The sequence below is a fragment of the Echiichthys vipera genome (assembly GCF_963691815.1).
Source record: "Echiichthys vipera genome assembly, chromosome: 19".
Lineage (NCBI taxonomy): Eukaryota > Metazoa > Chordata > Actinopteri > Perciformes > Trachinidae > Echiichthys > Echiichthys vipera.
Window position 1 is genome coordinate 8,955,757 of NC_139844.1, and position 23,176 is coordinate 8,978,932.

General features: G+C 39.9%; 1 protein-coding gene across 6 annotated transcripts in view; it reads right to left on the reverse strand.

The window, feature by feature from the left end:
* Positions 1-23,176, reverse strand: part of afdna (afadin, adherens junction formation factor a) — a 105,985-nt gene that overhangs the window by 50,634 nt on the left and 32,175 nt on the right. For 3 of the 6 annotated variants that reach the window (XM_083934174.1, XM_083934173.1, XM_083934169.1), the window contains exons 2-15: positions 21,670-21,865; positions 21,441-21,553; positions 21,047-21,204; positions 20,696-20,856; positions 18,276-18,433; positions 16,591-16,675; positions 16,123-16,272; positions 12,101-12,195; positions 11,738-11,988; positions 8,919-8,988; positions 7,348-7,418; positions 7,106-7,173; positions 4,854-5,059; positions 950-970 (exon numbers count right to left, since the gene is read on the reverse strand). In XM_083934174.1, the coding sequence (XP_083790300.1) occupies positions 950-970; positions 4,854-5,059; positions 7,106-7,173; positions 7,348-7,418; positions 8,919-8,988; positions 11,738-11,988; positions 12,101-12,195; positions 16,123-16,272; positions 16,591-16,675; positions 18,276-18,433; positions 20,696-20,856; positions 21,047-21,204; positions 21,441-21,553; positions 21,670-21,865 (1,803 nt within the window). The remainder of the gene's footprint in view (positions 1-949; positions 971-4,853; positions 5,060-7,105; positions 7,174-7,347; positions 7,419-8,918; positions 8,989-11,737; positions 11,989-12,100; positions 12,196-16,122; positions 16,273-16,590; positions 16,676-18,275; positions 18,434-20,695; positions 20,857-21,046; positions 21,205-21,440; positions 21,554-21,669; positions 21,866-23,176) is intronic. The other 3 variants (XM_083934171.1, XM_083934170.1, XM_083934172.1) reach the window with 3 other exon arrangements.

Genomic DNA, 23,176 nt, shown 5'->3' on the forward strand with positions numbered 1-23,176 from the left:
TTGTGTTATTATGGATGGGATATGATTACTATCATTGTTGATGATTACTTTCATTATTCCTGTATGTGTTTGTAAAACATGAACAAACATGTACAGAGAATAAAGGCCACAGAACTGTGTTTTATTATCTAGTTTAACAGTCGGTCAAAACTGAAATAGAACATAAATAAACGACTTTAAAGTAGATTTCTTTCCAATACTGATCGATATTGGAAGAACTCTACTTCAGTATCAGTGTTGAAGATTCATCTTCTGCCAATCAACTAATTAATGAATTAATTGATAACTAAAGTATTACGGATTCACGTAATTTTTTATTTCTTAAGGTGTGTGACCCTTTGAACTCTTTCCACCGGCACAAAGAACAGGGTTCCTACACCTTTTCCATGGTCACATTCAAGCACTTTTCAAGCTGTTTCAAGGTCCATTTTAAAGCTTTTTATTTATTCAGAAATGTACTAAAAAGTATTCTCGTATTTCCGACTATTTATTTATTCTGTGAACTGCATTGTAGTAATAAAATACATGAGTTGCTAATTAACATGCAATAGTACGTACATTAATACAGCTATTTATGCTAACCCAGTACAACACAACCTGCACTTCTTCACTTTTCTTATTTTATTGTTTGTTTGTTTTTTTGCTTGTTTTCTTATAGATGAATTGCGGTGTGATGTCTTAAACATCAACCTGGAAAAGGGACTAAAGATGGAAATATAATGTTTATTAATATGCACTGTCCCCGTTTTAAATAAATAAATCTGAATCTGAAGTAGGCATGACATTCTTTAAGTTAGATTAAGTTATATCAAGATTAAGATATTGAGACGTTTTTACAAACTTGAGATGCTTTATCCATGTCGCCCACGCTGAGAGAGAGAAAGAAAAAGTGATGGAGGTAGACGAGTCTGTAGCAGCCGTAGCATGTTGTGCTATTGTGCTATCCTACCTGATCCCCTTCAGGAATCTCCTGGATGGAAGAAGGAGGAGGAGGAAGAGGAGGAAGAGGAGGAGGACATGTTCACAGGACAAAGAGAAAACACGTCAACAGCTACAGTATGGACACACACACACACAACACACTTTGACACACACATGGTCATGGTTTACAATGTGAAGACATCTTGAATCGGTTTAAGATCATAACTGAAGGAGGTCGTCTGAGAACCACATCTGGTCAAGAAAACATCACAGGGCGTCTGCCGAATGGACTTTGTTCTGTTTTAGAGATCTTGAAGGAAGTTTAGCATCAAAACAGGAAAGAAAAAAGTCCTAATTAACTTAAATAGAACTATTTTATTAACATTTTTTAAGTATTTTGGCTACATTTCACAGGTTTCGTCTTAGAGTTTTCAGTGATCTGTACTAACTGCATATAAAAACTCATAAATGAGTGTAAAATAAAATAAATGAATAAATAGGTGTATAACTGAGACGGGTAGGGTAATGATGATTTACCAGCTCTCAAATCATCTAAGTTGATAATAATAAGCACATTTTTTCAGAAAATCTGACATTTTGAGTTTATATTTTGTAACAAAGTTTTAAACAAAATGAGAAAACTAGCCAATGATTTTCTTTTGTTATGTATTGGATTCAAACAGGAGTTTACAAAAATAGTCTTTACCGTGTGGTTGTTTCATCAAATTACTTATTTATTGAATTACGAGAGAGCATGCTGTGTTGTGAAATGAAAAGATCTAATGTAATTCCAAGATAGAAGATTTTTAAGGGTGTCCTTAAAATAAGCGTAAAAAGAAGATGAATCCTTGAATGAACTAAAGTCATTAACATTTGAACAGTATAGATTTGGAGACAGCTGTATAATTACCACAAAATGTGACCAATAACAAAAATACAGTCATGCCATTACACACTTAAAAATCTGTTGGACTGCTTTAAAGCGCAAAACAGGAATTTTATGGAGGAAAGAGTAGCCTGACCCTTAAAGTTTTTAAGGAACTGGCGAGAGTAACACCCTCTTTGTGGAAAGAAGCTGAAGAGTTTATGGGAAATGTGGTCTCAGTATGAAGAGGAACACTATCAGATCATGTAGAGCTTGTTCTCACTTAATGATAATCACATACGGATGTTTTTAAAAAAGAAAAAACCCGCTGCACGTAATCCATTTAGGAAAACGTTAATAAAGTAATGCAGTTAAGGATATTTAGGGATGCAAAGCGTTGAAAAAGCACAAGTCTATTTGCAGCATCTCACACAGTAAAACTTGTCATTCCACTATTCAGATCCAGTTCTCAACACGTCAGAGATGCAAAACAAAAACACACAGTTTTACAGCCGACTAAAAACCTTTCTGAAATAGGTATTCCACTGGAGCTAAGAACATTTTCCCAGAAACTCTTTAAAAATAAAATCCTGCTGCACACAGACTGAAATAGATTAAGTCTTACAGTCCAGTTGGTGCGTGTTTTCTTTCATAACTTAACTGAATACCAGCAGCAAGAACAGCTGCCAGCTTAACGCATAAAAGTGAATGGCAAAATAAAAGTCTATATGCCATTAGAGTTGAGCCTTAAACGTAAGGTGTGTGTGTGTGTGTGTGTGTGTGTGTGTGTGTGTGTGTGTGTGTGTGTGTGTGTGTGTGTGTGTGTGTGTGTGTGTGTGTGTGTGTGTGTGTGTGTGTGTGTGTGTGTGTGTTCCATAATCCTCCAAACTACCCTGGCACTGTGTTTCATTGTCAGGGCTCAACGCTACAACTGCTGTTAAAAGTTACGGCCAGGTTGGAAACCAGCAGTCAGCTTACGGTTGCCAAAACTGAAAATGCGGTTGCCACTTTTAGTCCCCTTATATTTTAACGGGATTAGTTTAATGTGACATGGGGAGAATGTCGGTAAAAAATACGGCAATTTTCCCTTTCTGTAAAACAGTCCAGAAAAAATCCCTCTAAAACGAATCCTGTCTGAATATGATCCCCTGTAAAACATATGTATATATTCCGTCATATCTCTTCCATTTTTTTTTTAGCATGGAGGCACTTGAAGAAGCATTTTTATCACTTTTTTTAGATAATCGATGCTGTCCTTTAGTTTTGTGTTTAGTTAGTTTTGTGACATTAGGGAGCAACATAGCACGCACATGGAGACAGGGAGGGGAGTAACCCCTCCCACCTCTGGTAGATTACAGGGGTTTCTTAATCCTGTGCGAATTGGCCATGTATAATACAGACGTCCTGAGGTAAATCTATTTAACCCCACGTCCCCACGTTAAACTAAACCCGTCCAAATAAGATACTATTTTATACATCAGCCTATTAATCTAAATATGACATGAAGGACTCAAACATCTGCAAACTTCCTTTTTGTTTTTCCTTCAGGTTCATCTGGTTCTCTGTCAGACGATTACATTAGCACATTTGTTTGGGACGTTGACGTTGTTAGTCAAACAATTTAAATTGCTTCACTATGCAGGAGGAAAAGAACACACCGAAGCACGTGCAGCGATGTCACATGCAGTTGTCTGATGCTTGTCAGACACAGAGTATTAAAAACTGCCAAGTGCTGAAAGTTGGTAAGAGACGCTTGGTCACATTCTTAGTGTTGTTTCCATTGGTAGAATTTAAATTAGTACTTTTCCTCAGGTACTTCAATGATTCCATTTTATGGAACGTTACTGCACCAAAGTTTTTGTAGCCACTATTTAGTTTTTCCCTCCACTACATTTGTGTGTCAGCTTTAGTTACTTTATAGATTTAGATTATTAATACAAAATAAAAAAACAACAAATAAATTATGACATATTGTTATAGACTAGGCTATAAAGTAATTCAAACCAGCAGCTGCCACATTAAACTGATGAATACAATAATTATAATCCAGTTATGTAGAAAAAAAAACGGTATGTTTTTTTTATGTCAATACTTACGATGTACTACAAGTTTTTTTCACACTGTGGTATTGCTACTTTTATTTAAAGCAATTCTTACCATTCGAGCACTCAGCGCTTCCCTCCAAAGTCCCACCCTCTTCCCCCTGCCTGACGCAAAGAGGTTTTTCTTACCAAAAGGGTACAAAAATAACTCTTTGCGCCGACTTTATCAGTAAAAGTGCACTCTTCTCCCCTGACACGTGCGTTCAGAGAGAAATGCTGCGTTCAGGTGCAATTTGAAATCCGAATACTAGCGAATTCAGGGGAGATCGACCTACCCTCAATTCGCTAGTAGGAGGTTCCACTTGGGCAGGTATTCCAGTGCACTTTGCCTAGATGGAGGTCTGAAGCAGCATGAGCAGCCAAAGTGAAACAGATTGAAGATGACTGGCAGGAAGCTTGAAAAATAATTTTATTCGAACCGAATATTCTTTGACAGGTTTTTCTGGTTTTATGTTGTTCTAAAATGTTTATGTATGTGCTATGCTGCATTTTATTACATCTAATAGTTTTTGTTTTTGTTTATTTTCTGTTCTCTATGCTCTTTAATGACAGTTTTCATTCTTTGAATTAATGTTTTGTGTCATGTGCCTTGTTGCTGAAACTTGCTATAGAAATAAACGTGTCTCACCATCGTCATTTTAGCACTGGTATCAACATTTAGTGCCATGCTGGCTGAAGTTTTGCAAACACTATGTTGCATCATAGCAGGCTTCACACCAAAAGCATTTAACACTGACAGGTAAACAAACAACATATGAAAGCACAGACTGGTACAACTGTGGAGAGAAAGCTGCAAGAAACATACATATACAAACGCACCTTACAACTACATGTCGTAGTTTGTGAGAAAACCGTAAATGGGGGGAATTAAGCATCCAAAAAGAGTATGAAAAACGTATAAAACAGAATCATGAAGGAGAGGAATACACACACAAAAAAATATTTGAAAAAAAAGTGTTACTGACCTGGATGACTCCCTCCATCATGCTCACCATCTTGTTAACGATGGCGATGACCTTGTGCGTCCTCTCAGACGGCGACATGTCGGGCCGGTAAGAAGGCGATAGGACGTAGCGGCAGGCCATGTACAGGACGTACGTGGGAGAGAGTTTGAAGTGGACCGTGGAGCTGTTGGTGTAGTTGATGATGGCTGACAGGAAGGTGTCTTCAGCTGGATGGACACACACACACACACACACACCAATGAAATCAGATAATCTGGCCACTTGTACATATATTGAGAATGTGACGGGTTAGTAGGGGTGTGTGTGTGTGTGTGTGTGTGTGTGTGTGTGTGTGTGTGTGTGTGAGTCTGCAGTAAGGTAAGGCTGACACTGCTGCCTCCATTACTACTGTGCTGTTGACTGCCAATATTACTCCTGCACTCACAAGTGTGTATATTAATGAAGTTTTCATGCATAGTCCTGCAGCTAAATTAATTCATGTTGAAGGCTTTTCACAGTGTAGCATTGCGCAATAATATTAGATGATATAAACAGGAGATTAAAATTAGAGAAGTTAGTAATACTTTCTACATGGCAGGGTGGATGCAAATGTTTAAGTGAAACCTCTTTCAGCAACATGCAATCCATTCACTGCAACTGTCTCCCCATCAGCTGCAATTTTCATACAAGACAATGTCCCCTGTCACACTGCAAAACAGGTGAAGCTGTTCGTTGATGTTAAGAATATTGAAACAATGAAATGGCCAGCCCAGAGTCCAGATCTAAACCCCATAGAGAATCTCTGGAAAATCCTGAGCAACAAAGTTATGTCTTAGAAACCCACAACAGTTACTGAGACTGAGTCAGAAGGGACCAAGATCAAACCAGAGCAGTGTGAGAAACTAGTGATGTCCTGTGGGTGCAGATGTACTGAAGTCATTCAAAGCTGTGGCCTCTACACTTCCTGTTCATTTTTTAATCCTAGAGAAGAAAACATTTTTGAAGTCTTCTCTTCTGACACAGTGGTTACTGTTCTCATATTTGGATCACTATTTCTTTTTCAAAAAATAATGTTTTTGTTGAAGTGCCTTGGTTATTTTAAAGAACATGCTAGTACAGCAGTGGTTTAGCCACAGCGGATATTCTATCAAATTCTGAACAATAAAAAATAAGAGTATTTCAGAATTTAAAAAAAGTATTAATCTCTAATTTTGATCTCCAGTGCATATATAAAATGACTGACAGACAGTTGAATACATCATTTGAGATGGTGGGTGACGCTGGCTGGAACAGAGCTGGTACAGACAGTTTGTTTGAGTCACAGTGGTGATTGGTTAGTGACAGAACTTGGCTCCACATGTGTCACAGACAAAACCACTCTGACTGTGGTGTCACTTTATTTCACTTTAGCTTTAAGTATCTGACGCCATAACCGGTTGCAGCTGCACCGCCACAACAAGAGGAGTTACACGGTAAAGATCCAGATCCATGTGCGTCATTGTCCCAAGTGCATTATGGTTTCTCCCAGTGCATTGTGGGTATGAGACTCTCCACCACTCTATGACCGGTCAAAACCATCCTAAAACAGATGATCTCACACTTTGCCAAATATACACTCAGTGCGCGCGCACACACACACATATACATACTGAGGCCCAGAGCCCAATGAAAAGTCAATAAACAGGAGTGTTAGAAAGAGAAAGCAAACAGATAGAAGACCTGCAGACTGAGAAACCTCCCTGATGGGAAACATCAGGTTTTAATAAACTAGAATTATGGGGCTTTTTAAGACATTTTAATGCTAACTGGAAGTCATTTAAGACCGTTTTAGGAAGCGAAATCAACACTTTCTTCATCTAATAAAACAAACAATAAAAAGGAGTCATCAGAAAATCACGGTTTGTTACACTTAAATATTAACCTTGTATGAGTTGCACACACAAAATGCAAAATATTATGAAGAGTCTGATAAAAATCGATCATTGGTCTGTTTATTAACGTAATTAATGCCTCAAAAAGAATAATGTCTTTCTGAAGTCATCAGTCATCTATCAGCACTGATGTCAGCAGGGTGGCCAACATTTACCATATTCTTACATTTACTGTATATTTACTATGAGATATGTATTGTAATCCGCTGGTGATCAGTCAGCAGAATCAGTCCAATGCATTGTTAAGAGAGGTCAATAGTTTCCAGCTATTGACTGCTTTACTAACGCAGTGAGGGGAAAGAAGAGAGAGGCAGAAGAAGAAGAGACACACTAAATACTCACAGTTGTCTCTGAACTCGATGCCGGCCGGCAGAGTCAACTCCGTTCTGTCTGCTGAAATGTCCTGGGACCTGATAAGACGGAATAACAACCATGAGAAGGGAAGATAACACTAAATACAGAGAGAAGAAGGGGATAAAGATGGAGGACGAAGAGGAGGACAGGAAGAAGAGGGTGTGTGTGTGTGTGTGTGTGTGTGTGTGTGTGTGTGTGTGTGTGTGTGTGTGTGTGTGTGTGTGTCTGACCTGCTGTCCTGCTGCTCTCCTCTGATCATGGGTTTAACCATTCCTCTCTCCATCTCCAGCTTCCCTGAGCTCTGCACACACAGAACAAAGTGTCAAGCAGCTTCAAACACATTTTATTTCACTATCTTTTTAATTTACTAATGACGATCCCAACGTGAGAATGTGCAGCCGTGAAGATAATGACTCGTGTTATTATGAGGCTCCACTCTCAGAACTAAAGCCAAGCAGCTAACGCAACATGCAACAGATGCTGTTTTGACAGTTTTCTGGTTCTCTGATGAAGCAAATGTCTCAGTCACATGTATAAAATAGTTTGTAACAAACACAGAAATGCTGCTAATAAATATTCACTGTCATCAAATTATTTAGTTTCATATAAAATATAACATAATGTAGAAATTGATGCTTAGGGTGATGGAGGAAATGGTGTCATATGGCTGTTTATTTTATTTTTATTTATTCTCTATTTAAAATGGTCAGCAACTGAAACTGAACAAGCAATAATTGGCTTGTTTATTTGTATGTATTGAAATATTAAGCAGTTGATGATGTTAAACTTACAGTATTAGTTATTCAATTTATTTTAATGTATTCTTCATTTAAATGGTCAGCAGTTACTTGATACTGAACGTGCAGTACTATTTAGCTATTTTTTATTTCGTTTAATGTGTGCACACATATGACTGCATAACATCCAAATAATAAAACAAATAAGGTCAAGAAGCCATAGGCTCATACAAGGGACCTTCCCTCAACTTAAGAGGAAAAGCAAACGATGTCAAAAAAAGGAAAATAAGCTGACATAATTTAAAGTACTACAAGAAATATGACAAATAACAAACACAAAACCAACAGAAAACTAAATATAAGCTATTCATTTTCATATTTCTATTTATTTAAATAATAAGCAGTTAACTGATACTCAACATGAAGTTTAGTCACTTATTTTGCTATTTATTTTATCTTTATTTATTCTTTATTCTATATTCATGCTCATCTAGAATTGGTTGACAATGTAATAAACTGTAAATAAAATGTTAAATAATGTGACATATTCTTTAGGAAAGTTATTTGTTTAGGGAAGAAGCCTTCTGGGCAATTTTGCTGAGTTATAGCAGTCCACGTTGATTTTATTTCAGCTAAAAAAATGTACTTTATCGGTCAACATCACTAAAGAGTGAATTAAGTCTTAGTAAGTATATAAGGTCCGAACTGGCACCAAAACAGATCCGGCAGGTCCGGTGCATCCCAACAATACGTCTCTTAAAACTACCTTGTGGCAAGTAAGAAAATGTTTGTTACACCTGTGAGCAGACTGTTCCAGTGCCGAACAGCTAAAATGCAAATGCTCTCTGTGTGTGTGTGTGTGTGTGTGTGTGTGTGTGTGTGTGTGTGTGTGTGTGTGTGTGTGTGTGTGTGTGTGTGTGTGTGTGTGTGTGTGTGTGTGTGTGTGTCTGTGTCTGTGTGTGTCTGTGTGTGTGTGTCTGTGTGTGTGTGTGTGTCTGTGTGTGTGTGTGTGTCTGTGTGTGTGTGTGTGTGTGTCTGTGTGTGTGTGTCTGTGTGTGTGTCACCTTGCTGGTAGGCAGAGCAGCTCCACTGTGGACGTCTCCGTGGAGGTCAAAGGTGGTTTCTGGCACGCTACTGCAGCAGAGACAGACATGCAGCGATTTAGTTAAGGAAATGTGCTCTCCACCAGCTGACTTTTCATTACTGACAACGACAAGAGCTCAGACTTAAAACACGCACACGCACAAGCACACACACAAACTCTTCGTCGGGGAGGAGAGGGCTGGATCAGAGATGCAGCACATGAATAACTCACTAATACAAGCAGACAGAAAAGTTTGCTTCATGCATATGCGCGTACACTTACATAACAGTCTAATTAGATGTAGAGAAGCTACACCAGCCTTTCCGGCTGAGTCCTGACTGAGCGCTGCTCGCAGCGAGTGTGTGCTGTTTGACTGACAGTAATTGAGTGTGACAGCTAGTCTGGTTTAAAAAGACGGGCTTCTGCTTTTCACGCCCCACATAACAGGAGGGCATCGATGTCAAATAAACAGCGCAGCGCTAAAACACAAACACACAAAGGCATTCGTGTCGTTGTCGTGTGCACCATCACCGCCAGCAGCCAAAGAAGGTTAAACCATTAACAGCAGGACTGCGCTTATGGATGAATGAAACATATCACCAGAATGGATTTATTTGCAAGTTTTTAACCTTTTCCATCTATTAAAACACCCCAGTTGTTTGGTCTATATGATGTCAGAAAAAAGTGAAGAATGTGGATCAGTGTTTCCCAAAGCCCAAGATGACGTCCGCAAATGTCTTGTTTTGTTCACAAAGCAAAGATATTCAGTTTTTATGACTCAAACGATGAAAAGAATGTCAAAATAGTTGGCTATTAGTTGAATAGTTGTCAAGTAGAAAGTAGTATGTTGCAGTCTGGTAAGGTTATAGTTTAGTTGATTTAGAATACAGTGGTTTAATATTTAACTTTAAAACTTCCAGGATAAGGGGTGAGTTAGCAACACATCATCAACATAATCATGGTGGAGGATTGAGTGTCTTGGTGCGCTCTCCCTTCTTTCATGCTCTTCTCTCCCTGACTGATGTGAAATACTTGTTGAGAGGCAGGAGATTAAAGTTCTGAACCCTACAAGATCATCTGTTCAACTGCCAGCACCTGCTGCCAAACAGCCTCCCATCTTTAAAAAAACCAAACAGTTGCGGTGCCAAAACTGCGGCCCTAATCGTTCATGAACATCGTTGATGCGTCTCCGGCTCAAATGAACGAGGTATCCTTGTGAGTTTTGTACAGCAGAAGGTTGGAAAGCAGCCCAGACGGCCACAGGAGGATCCACATCCACCACATCAGGCTCCTGTTTCAGTCTGAGGTTACACCGAGCTGCACCAAATGCCAGCTGGTGTTAATGTGAGACTTTTACGGGGGAATATACAGTTTCTCCAATTTAACCGAGTCAGAAAAACTCATCAATGTCTCAATTCAGGGATCTCTACGACAGTAATAAGAAGCTCCACTCTGAGGTTGCTGGCCTCTTTAAAGACAGATTGCTGCTCTAATTAAATTACAGTTTGACATTATTGGCAAATTCTCATCTATGTTAAGTAGCAATAATTTATTTTTTTGCCATTTGAGGGCAGCGCAACAAGCTGTGAACACATCACAGACTGAGAACATCTTCCTATTTACACATACAGCAGACATGTTAGCAATATTAGCATTCATTTATTGTATAGTTGTGTTTCTGTCTACTTGATGCATGTAATTCCGATATTTGCTCATTTCCTGTTTAGCTAAAAAGTAACAAAACACACAGGAAAAGGACCCTGCAGGTCACTCGACCTCCTGATTACTTCCTCTGTGATTAAAGGCGCTGATCAAAGTCACCTGATTGGGTCTTTGTCATGCAAACCTGCACAAGAGACTCTCAACCCTCTGAGATGTGAGAGCCCCGTTACAAACCACATCTAGAATTTCTGTTTAACTCCATGATTCAATCTGTAGGTTTAAAAAATACCTCAAAATGTGTCACTTTGTGTCTATCCAACAAGTGTTCAAGTCAAACCCGCTGCTGAACACACAAACAACTAAACTATAATGCAGATGTTGATGTTGGATTAACATTTTTCTAAAAAAATGCCCAGGATAAAATGTACCTATAATTTAAGTTTTTATTGATTATTCCTTTTGGACATCCCAACTTTAAGTTCAGTTGTTGAAAACACATCCAAAAGTTCTGTAGAATACCTCAAAAATATAAAAAAAATGTAATACTTAAAAAGCTCACAAGACAAGAGAAACCATAACATGTTATTCTAGTCTTGGTCTTGAACTAAATCATGCAGAAACCGACAAACGAAGAAATGAGTTACAGCGTCCGTTACTTACACACCTCTTCTCTTTCTCCCAGTGTCAGTCCTCCATTGAATCATTCAATCAAAATTAATAAACTCTTTTTTTCCTTCACTCATCCCTAACCAGCTCTCACACACACTCCCTTTCTCCTCTTATCTGGTGTGCTTCCTCTTTCTTTCTCCTGTTAGTGTGTGTGAAACGACAGCGAGCAGGCGGACACACCCAACACCATGTTGATCAGATTAGAGGGCCCTAGACCTCCGCTCTTCCTCTCCTCTCATTCGCCCCGTCCTTTCAACCCCAAGACTTCCCTCCTCCCTCGCTCTGCCTGCCAACTTAAAAACCTCATCCTCTCCTCCCTTCATTTACAAAAACACCCCCTTCTTTCTTTTTTTGTGCACAAACTTGAGTAGGGAGTATGAGAAGGAGATAAAGAGGAAGAAGAAAGCGAAAAAGAGAAAAGTGTGCAGCAGTGTCAGCGAGTTAGAGGTGAAGACCTCCTTCACTCACCCAGACTTGTGTCGGCTCCTCATCATGGCGGCCGGTTCTCTCTTCCCTCCCTGGTCGAACATCGGGTCCACAAACTTAAACACGTGGGCAGAACCAAACTGGAGGGTGGAGCCCGAGCGCAGCACCGTCGTTTCTGTGATTCGCTGTCCGTCGACAAAGGTATCGGCGTCCGGGCCGTGCGGTGTCACCGTCACCATGCCTTCGCTGTGCATTAGGTTGCAGTGGTGGGGCAGAATCCCCTGACCAAGCAGCTGGAGACGAACAACGGCAGATGGATGACTATTTATCTCCTCTGACCCAAAAAGCGAGGGAAAATTTGGATTTTCAGCTCGACTTTTTCCGACAGCTGTGTAACGTAGTTACCTGGATGGCCCCGTCGTCTGTGCAGTCCGAGCCGACCTCAGTGATGCTGTGCTGAAGCCGGTACAGCTTTGGTTTGTCCCGTGAGTCAGACCCGTCTAGACACACGCGCACACACACACAAACACTGACATTTAGCACCGGGCAGGACAGAACTCACATCACAAGAAGTACTGTACTACACACGTTCAACTTCACACACTCCTATTGACTGTTCATATAACCCATCGATCATTTCAGTAGGAAAGAGTCGATTCAGACGGGAAATACGCCATCAATGTGGCAAAAACAAATAATGTGGGAGGCTGCTGGGGATGCAAAGCAATTATTATTAGTAAACAGGAGTTTAGTAAAAAGCAAAGCGGAGTATTAGTTCGCCAAAGAAAAAAGGGGAAAAACATTGGCTGCTCTGGGGAAAAAAATGAATGGGTATCAGAAAAACCTCAGAACCACCTTCTAAAAATAATAAAGAAAAAAGCTAATATAAGAAGGCTACCCGAACAGCTTGGCCTTTCACGGTCACATCATGAGGTTTAAGAGGAAACTGTTTGTTATGTCACGAGATCGCGTATCTATGAGAGAATCAAGCTCAGGAATTATAAGCTCCATGCTAACACTTTAATATAATAACAGTATTGCTTGATTTTTTTAGTTTCCTACATCACACCTTGTGACTTAGAAATGCTCTTTACAGCCTAGTTATTGTGAAGCAAAGAATAAATAGGTCCTAAATCTCACTCAATTCCTATTAAGTTATAAAATGCTTCCAAAAACTAATATTTTGCAGATATTTTTTCCTAGTTATGATTTATTTGTGTTACATGTATGTATCTAAGGAAATACTCTGCTTCAATGCATATTTGTTGGCATTAAGCCTGGCCACAAAAAAATGTCTTACTTCATGCACAAGTTGCTTGCAGCACATAAAGAAAGGCATGCAACTGTATAAAAATAAATTTTACAGCATATAACCCCAATGATCTGTTTTGGCTCCAACAATAGAATATAAAATGACATAAGTCAAAAAAATGTATATTTTTTTTTAAAAACAAGACTAATTTGATCCAACATATCGCTTTATTTAAATCAAGGTAAATAATTTTTTTAAGGGTGATGACGTCATATAAAATTAACGACAGACGTTCAAGGTTCAATTCGAAAACAACAATAGTAGCTTTGAATATATATATATATATATATATATATATATATATATAAATGACATTTGGTAGAGCCCAAGAGTATTGAGTCAAAAATGTCCAGCGGTTCCTTTAAAGGCCCTTAATTAAGAAATTGAAGTCTTAAATCTAAACTGCTAAAATCTGTACCTACAAGTACAGACACAGGCTACATTTAGCGGGAGGGGATTGTGTTTGATTGTTTTCGGCTAAATGGGGGGACTGGAGGAGGGGGAGGGGGTTCACTGCAACCCCTCTCAACAATCCCGTCAGCCATTGCAACAAACACAGAGGAGGTGTGGTGGAGTTTCTTTTACCTTCGTGGTGCCGATAGGCGTAGTAGGCATAGTGATTCCCTCGCCCTAGGCAAACAGGCAGGCAGGTGCGGAGGTAGAAGGACACATGCACAAGGCCCCACGCACGCACACATACACACACGCACACGCACACACCATGCCATAAGAAGGTGGGAAAGAAAAACAGACATAGCAGAGGGTGAAAATGCAGCAGGAGGAAAAATGCAGCATTACCTTGTTAACCCATTAATGCGTAGATACACAAACACACATAATATTTATGGGGCCTTTCACTGTCTACATTTATGATATAATGCAAATAGATCTGCAACAATAAATCCAATAATCGATTAGTATCAACTACTAAATTAATCCCCAATTATTTTTGATCAGTTTGATCGGTTTGAGGGAAAGGAAAAAAAGTCAAAATTCTCAGATTCCAGCTTCTTAAATGTAAATATTTTCTGGTTTCTTTCCTCCTCTATGACAGTAAACTGAATATCTTTGAGTTGAGGACAAAACAAGATATTTGAGGATGTCTTCTTGAGCTTTGGGAAACACTTATCCACAAAAAAAAAAAAATCATTAGTTGCAGCCCTAAATGCAACACTGTTTTACCAGACATTGTGTCCTAATCCTAAATATACATTGAGGGAATAATTTGCCTCAAACTTGCTTATATGACAAACAAAGAAACATCTGCTCATCAGATAAACCATCACCGGACTGAGCTGCAGGTATCCAAAGCTGCAATCATTCCTTTCATCTAAAGCCTTATACTCACTTATCTCACTAAATTGGTTATCAAGGATACAAGAAAATACACTAACACGCACACACACACACACACATACACAGTCGCAGGTATTAAGGAGAGCCACCAAATCAATATTCCATCTTTTCCATAGACAGTGACCCATCAACCTGACAGTGGATGAAGTAGATGTGTTAGTATTTTCTTGGATCGGACCCACTGGCTTCCCCAAAAACCATCTCAGTCCTGAGGTGGTTTTTAGGAGTCACCCATCAGGCTGGATATGTTAATGGCATGAGGCATAGTGACAAGACAAGGAGGAAACTAAAGAGAGAGGGATCAGTAGCAAGAAACAAGCTGTTAGGGCCGGTCACATTTAGCAAGACTCAGGTGAGGTGTTCTTCTATAGTACTTCTATAGGTTTGAGTGTTTTTCACAAGGAGTTTGAGGTGTAGCAACTTACCTTTTGAGGTTGTCCAAGTCCATCAACCTGTCCAGTCTACTTCTAATACATGCAATTAACAATTTAAACCTGATGTTTGGGTTCAGGTGCTCTTTATATCCTCATCATATCATGCATTATATATTAACCTAGAAATGTAAAGTAAATCAACATCATGAGGTGGGTTTTTTTTTAAGTTTTGACAGTCTGGTTTCAGCAGCTGACACAGAGTGGGTCACTACATTTACACTTGCAAGATTTCTTGCAGATATTTTTCTGTACACTTGCACAGAACTTGTTCAGTTGGATCTATACTTCTGTGCCTCAAGCTAAAAATCTACATATAACCTGACATCTTCTTTCTTACTTTAAACTTGAAGGACTGTCAATATTTCCCTTACAATTAGAGATGTCATAATATGAGTTTCTGATCGTCGTCAGTTTTCAACGTTATTAATGAGGGACTTTATTATTGGACACTATGGAAGGAAAAAGGCACAAGCATTCTAGTGGTCCTGCAAATAAAATATGTCAGCTTACTTTAAATTGAAATTAAAGGGTTTCACACAACCTCATAGAACTGGAGTTACATCCAGGTAACTACAACATATCCCTGTAAGATTCAAAAAGTAAACAGGAACATGTTGTGAACTACTCCAGCCCATATTATTGGAACATATTGTGTAAGTGTTGGTCCCTTTGCAGTCACTTTTCAAAGGCACGTTTTGCAAACTAAATATCTATCTTCTATAACAACTCCCTGCTCATTTTGTAAATTTCCAAAATGCTCCATGCTGAAGATTTATGGCACTTTTTTGGCAGATATATGAATGAAGTGTCAGATCCCTAAACTTCTCTTTGCGACGCTTCAAATGATTGGCCCGATGAAATCCAAGAATCAGACACCGCAGACGGTTATGAAACTGTGACGTTATGTAACCACAATTATGGCAAAACAGGTTAATCCCAACATCCCTACTTAATTATTTGATGTTCACTGATACCTGCCTGAAGGGAAAATAGGTGGCATATACTTCTACAGCCAGTCCACAGGTAAATGCAGCGATTCTAGACCTCCTAAGGTGTTTTTTTTTTAAATATATATATATAGTGAGGATATCCTGTGCTGGTATGAACAGAAACCACAGAACAGCTGGAATCCATCATATCTCCACATGAGATTCAATCACATTAGCAGGGAGTAACCCTGAATGTTGTTTCCTGCAGCTATACTGCCGCCTGATGGCCACTACCTGTCATGACAGCAGTGCTCATCAGAGACTTGTACTGCTGTAACAATTCCAACTGACGGCTACTAGAGACGGACATTATGTTGTTGCGTGTTATGGTTCTACCTGGGCTCAGCTCCACCAGGTAAGGCAGTTTCTCAGGTGGCAAGGAGCTGCTGCTGCCCTCCTTCCCTCGCAGGCCCTTGTCGTCCACTTTCCTCCCCTTCCTCCCTTGGTAGTCGGGTGGTCTCTTCTTCAGCTGGAACACTAGCGCTCCTGACACAAAACAAAACAAATTCATTAGCATGTCATATTGAAAAGTCACCAAAACAACTGAAGAGGTGAAGAGCTTCTATTGGAGTTGTAATGACTGTGAGGAAGCAAGAGGGGGCGGTAGAGACCAAGAAAAGAGGAGAACAGAGGCTGATTGAAGCACACTGTAATTAATTATTGTGCGTGTGCGTGTGCGTGTGTGTGTGTGTGTGTGTGTGTGTGTGTGTGTGTGTGTGTGTGTGTGTGTGTGTGTGTGTGTTTTACCTCTGTGTGTGTGTTTTACCTCTGTGTGTGTGTTTTACCTCTGTGTGTGTGTTTTACCTCTGTCAGCAGGCCAGTCCCTGAAGATCTGCAGTGGACACTCTGCATCGTCAAGAATCGCCTCTTTTCCAGACTTATCGTCTTGCTGCAAAGAAAACAAGACATGAAACAAAATTAGCATCTAAAATATACCAAGTTGTGGGCTACTTTTCATGTCAGTAAAGCTTCATTTATATAGTACCATAACAATGTGCTTCACACATGAATGGGAGGAATATAAATTAATAAAGAAATAAAAAAGAAAACAGCACAATGAGAGAAACTAAAACAAAACACAAGAAAGGATGGAGAATAATAAAGATGCTTGCCTATAAAAGGGTTTTTATAAGCAGCTTGAAACAGTACAAAAATACAGCAAATATATATGTATGTAAATTTAGTTTGCGGACATACTTTAAGATCCCAGGAGACTTTCATTTGCTGTCCCTCGGATAGGAAAAGATTATTGATATTCCTAAATTAGACTGTTAAATATTACTCACGCCTGGAAGCTCTTGTGTCTACAGAATGTGTCGAGGCGATTATATGATATTTAGATAAAGATTCTTAGTTGAAGATTAATTTTATGTGTCCCGATTTGCCTTCATTTCATTAACCACATTAGATTGTCTGAAATAAACAGTGTATACTGGATTTCATTGCCATGAGATGACTCTTAATGAAAAACACTAGATTTTAAGTTGAAGAACAAAGACCACTGATGTTCAACATTAGATTTACTAATGACATTATGTTATCGTCAGGCTGCATAAATATCTTTACAGAGCTGACTGATGTCTACGGTCTTCCTACATCTCTTCATCCAGTTCTGTTAACACACACGCTACTAGTGCTCATTTCTCATGCTCACTAACCTAATGGACTTTCCCTGCGCTTTAGTCTCATCAGCAAATTGCTACTGAATATCAACAGTGTGTGTGTGTGTGTGTGTGTGTGTGCGTGCGTGCGTAGTCTCTGGAGGGTCTTCCACTGTATTGGCTGTGAGAGCAGCAGTGATTTCGTATGATTGGCCGTAGCTAGAGTCCATCTGAGAGGACAGATATGGGAGAGGCTGTGGGGATGGCAGCCAAGTTCACTGACGTACGCACGTACACACACACACACGCACGCACGCACAGCATCTGCTGCTATAGCACTCAGTCTGAAAGCAATTGAATTGCATTCCTCCCAAAGGTTTTTAGTGCCAAGTAGCATTCTGTTTCGACCCACACACAAATGTTGCATGACAAATAGGGTGTTGCAATCCAACATGAGGATGTTCAATGTGATTCGACATCTATTTTATGGTATCCAATGAAGCTGGATGGGGCTTCCAAGTAGGTCTGGCCAATATGGCCAAAATCTTCTTTATTTATATAGGTCATTTCTAGCTTGATAAAAGTATATACTGTATATTAAGTGTTGTTCTGCCGCTGGTTTTTAGACATCGCGATAGAAACAATAGAGAAAATTTTTATTACGATAGACACATTACTCAAAAGTAAAAGCTAAGACTACTTTAACTTGACTTGACTTACTTATCCAATATGATGTTTTTAGTATTTACCTTCTATCTAAGAGGATTGTGTGTGTTTAATGGAGGAATAGGAGGCTGTAGGAGCTGTGTTTACATGTGTGCTGTGTTTTGCATGAAATTAGACAACGAGTATATGGTGAAGGAGTTGTAGTAAGGTAAGTGTTGTTACCCGGGCAATGCAGTACTCTCTGGGGTTCTCCTTCTCCAGCCCGTACTTCTCCAATGCCTCCACCACTGCAAAGTCAGCCGTGTCTCTTGTGGAGAGCAGGATAGTTTTATACGGGATGTTGGGCTTCAGACTGTCCGCGTATATCCGCAAAGTGCCTCCTGCAAGGAAGTTAAACACATATACTTTGTTATTCACAAACCCTGCCAACAAATAAGAGGCCAGGCTCTATAAAACCATGACCCAAAAAACATCAAAAGGTTGAGCCATTCCTCCCAACACTTTTAGTACTTTACAAGCAGAAAAGAGTATTACAGATATGGAGGATATCACTACAGACGTTCCTGTTCTTACTTTTCAGCATCTGCTGATGCTAGTTAGAAACCAGCGAGCTGTGGGGCTGTAAAACTGTGGATAAACACGTTTTAATTTCCTATAAAGTCCCTCTTTAAGTTGTTATTCAAAAGCTTTTATTGTGAAGCAGCAATAGCAGGAAAATGCTCGGTTTTCATCGGCACTAACTATCCACCATGGTCCGAACAGTATATGACCTCCTTAGCACTCGCGCCATCCATGCCAATCAAAATAATGGTAATGATCAGGGCTTCAGATGACGGGAAGCATACTCTGAAATAGAGCTCAACATTTTTCTGTACAGGGATACTGAATGTAATATACAACCCGTAAATAAATGACAGGAAATTTGAAGTGCTAAATTAAATTTCCCTTCAAAAAGGTAGAGACTGAATGTCATGGTCATAAAATATAATAATGTACCAAGCTTTCATCTGGAGGCACACAGAGCTGTGTGACCGGCATGTGTCAACTAGAAATGATCACCTTCATAAAACCCACAAGGGTGTCTTCAGCAACGCAAACAGGGGTTTTCAGAAGCATTACATAAAATGAGCTTGTTTAAAATAGCACTTTCTGCTGGGAGAACGTCATCGTCTAACCACAAGCCATCCTGTCCCACCGAGTGTGGACATGTGGTTACAGCTGTTTTTAGAGTCGGTTCATCCGTCTGTCTGGCACAGTGATTAGGTAATGCTTGAGTCAGACACACAACGAAACAGAAAGTGTGTTTGTTTCATTCATTCAACATGTACAGTACGTCAGCTTTTTGTGTGTAAACACAACAAAAACATTAGGCCTTCTGTGGAGCAGCTGATGTAAACTGAATGATCAAGACAGACGGTGAAAATACCGGTTACATTTTAACAAATAAAAAAATGTGAATATCTAATTTCCAAATGCATTCAGACCCTTCACTCACTACTTTGTATGAGCACTACTGGTGGTGATTACAGCGGCAGAACACCTCCACCAGCTGTCTCCTTGCTGATTTCTCGAGCTCTGTCACACCGGATAAGGAGAGGCAATGAACTGTAACGTCCAGGTCGCTCTGCAGATTTTCTCTGGGCTTCACATCAGGTTTTTTCCCTCAGCCACACAAAGACATTCAGACTTGTTCCGACGCCAGTCCAACGCTGAATCTTTTGCATGATGTCACTTGCATTCACTCACAGGTTTTTAGACTTGGCTGCTCCATTTATTGTTCCCTCAATCCTGATTAGTTCGTCATGCTCCTACTGGTGTGAGGCATGCATACAGTATATATTCCACCAGTGCGGTGCTACAAAATAAGAAGGGCCACTTGTACTTTTAGGCACCAACCAAACTGACTCCACAGTATTGACTATTGAAAAACACCTTGTCATTCAAAACCAAATTTCATTACCTAAGGAGCTAATCTTGTCAGAGTCAGTAAGTCAGTAAGCATGCTTGCACGAATCTCATCCACGCTTTTCCACCATCTTTCTGAAGCTACTTTTCAATAACATAGCTAGATAGAAAGATGACATATCTATTCTTAAATCCTGTCTACAAATGCGGGACATAAAGTGTCGAAGTGAGCACAAATCTGTTTGAACGACAAACAAATCGCAGATGTGGGCGGCGATTCTGTGCGAGGTCTGGAACCGAAGAGTTAATTCTTTTTCCTCATCTAACAAAATCATTTTACTCCTATTTGTCTCTGTTGAAGTGCTCTTGAGGACATGAAGTACTGCAGAGATGTTTGTCCTTAGAACAAGTTCTCCAGTCTCTGCGGAGATTTTCTTACAAAGAAATCATCAAACTCTTCATTACTTCCTAGACTAAAGCCTGTCTTGCCAAGGTGCTGAATCTGGGCAGGCAGCCAGCTGTAGGAAAAATCTCAGGGGTTTAAAACTTTCTCTTGATTCATAATAATGAATCCCATTAAGCTCCTGGGAAAGTTTCTTCACACTTCACTGGATTGTTTTTTTTTCCTTTAACAACCGCTGTGAGCCGTGTACGACTGACTGCTCAGAGAAGGAGTCTGGATGCACTAGTAAACAAGGTGTGTTTGAATTAGAAGCTCCACAAAGAGTAAACGTTACCTGAGTCGGGCCTCCCGTCGCTGCTCATGAACTCCTGCATGCGTTTCTCCAGTTTCTGCTGGCGTCTCCTCTTCATCACCACCTCTGGATTGGAGATTGTCCTGGTGAAGCTGGTCTCCGGCATGTCTTTGTAGACCTCTGCCGCCAGACGATTGTTTTCTCTGAACGCGGGAGAGGAATGACGGGGAAGACAAAAAAGACAGATGGAGGAACAGAGAGGTAAAAGTTTCGTTCCTCTTTTGGAGACTTCAGTGCTTTTGTTGGTGTTATTACAACAACATAATCTCTGAGGACTGAGAGGATGTAAAGGCAGGACAGTAAGATGGATGACTGTGAGTTTGTGTGTCTTACCCGTCCTCCCGGGCGAGCGCCTGCTCGTCACCGTCAGGGATCCGGGCGAATTCCTTCTCCCTCTTTTTCTCCTTTTTCTTCTCCTTCTTGGACAAAGTCCTCTTGAAGTTTTGGATCACTCCGTCCTTCTCTTTGTCCGGCCCATTACTCTGACTCTTCTGGTAGAGAGGGGGAAGAAGCGTTAGTGAGGAGCTCTGGGAGAAGCTTGCTCCAGTTTGTAAATAAGTCGTGACCCTCATTTAATAGAAGGCTTTTTTGACAGACCACAAATCAAAATAATTCAATCGTGTGAATATTAACAGTCAATGTAGTTGTTAAAACTGGATATGTTAAAAAATGTCAACTGGTTAAGAGTCAAACAGGTTAACAGACAAAAACGGAGAGAGCAGCCGACCTTGGGAAGGATGTCATTCTCGTTTTTCAGGACGAAGCGTCCTTCTCTGTCGTCTTTGTTCCAGTTCAGCTGAACAACAAGAGGCTTCTCATCCAGGTCCAGCTGACGCTCTTCTAACACACACACAAAGACGCTCCAGTTCATCGGAGAGTCAACTACTATATCCAATTATTACTATTCCTAACATTGAAACATTAAATTGTTAAGCTCCTCAGTGTATGGGACTCACCACCACTGACATGGACCTCATACAGGGAGTATTTTGGCGAGGAGAGCATCCTCATGTCTGGTCTGAACTTCTCAGCTAACGTCTCGATGACGTCCTGCGTTGTCGCTGTGCTGGACACTCTGATGCACTTGGTGGCAAAGTTACCGGCAACCCGGTCCTGGAAGTAGAACCGCATCACGCCATGGAACTCCAAGTCCTGTTAAGAAGACAGAGAGAGTCAAATAAATAAACACATGGTATATAAAGAAGCAAACAAATTATGTCTAATTTTTCATTAATGTCCTTTTTTATTTTTTAGGTACTTTTATAGCACATTCGTTTTTTTTGATCAGGTCATTTATTTATTTCATAACTGTCATGGGAGGAGACAAACACCATTGGGCGGGAGCCAGGAAGTGGAGTGTGTCAGTAGGTTGTGTGACGACAGGCAAAGGAGGTCGTTTGGTCATTCGCTGCCCGGGCTGTCAGATCACATACAACAACTTTTGTGCACTGCGACTGAACACTATTTCTTAAAAAGTTTCATGGATAGAATTGTGTAGTCAGTATGCACTTAAAATGCATTAGTTCTATATACTTGGGTTTTGATGCATCCTATTTTCATTATGATTAAAACCAAATCACAGATCTTTCCAGTAAATCTCCTCACATCCTGGCCTGTAAGATAAAGTGTTACCATTTATTGTGTTTTAGCTTTCTTATCTAATGAATCTCATCCCTTGGTGCTGCTCTCTCAAACACACACACACACACACACATGCATGCAAGCACGCACGCAGCGGGATGAAATAGACACCCGAGGCAATCTACACTCAGCGTATGTAAAAGCAAATTTATTGCCTACATATTGACATTTCCCTCTGCACATATGGAACAAGAATGTCTTAAACACACACCCAGTCCTGATATAATCGTATGTAACACAATGCTGACACAGCAAGTGTGTGTGTGTGCATTCGTTAAGGTAAAGCCGTGAAACGGGCCTCATATTTCATTGTAACTGACATTAAAACGGTCATAGAAAAGCCTTAGATCTCCGAGGGAGCTTGTAGACATTAAAAAGCTAGTGTGTGCTCAAAATTAATAGAGGACATAATCTCACTCAATCTCACTCTCAGCAAAAAAATCTTAAGGACAGACACGGTCCTGTACCACCCCAGAGATGTCAAACTGGATATTAAACTATGACGGTAGTATGGAAGCAACCGCATACAACATAACTGCAACACAGTATCACAATATAGCTTATAAATGTGCCTGCATCTCTCTGAAATAACCTAAGATTTAAAAGGTCACCTATTGTAAAAAGTAAAAATTGAATGTCTTTTTTTATTGTAAAGCTGTCAAGGTATATAAATACAGTGACCGAAGGTTGTTCAATGTGTGGATACCTAATACCATACAATGAGGTTCAAAATTATACGATATCCACATTTGATAGTAAGGAAAGTATCAAAGCTATATACAAAAGCAGATCTATACTCAGGTTTTGACTCAAAGGATGTAG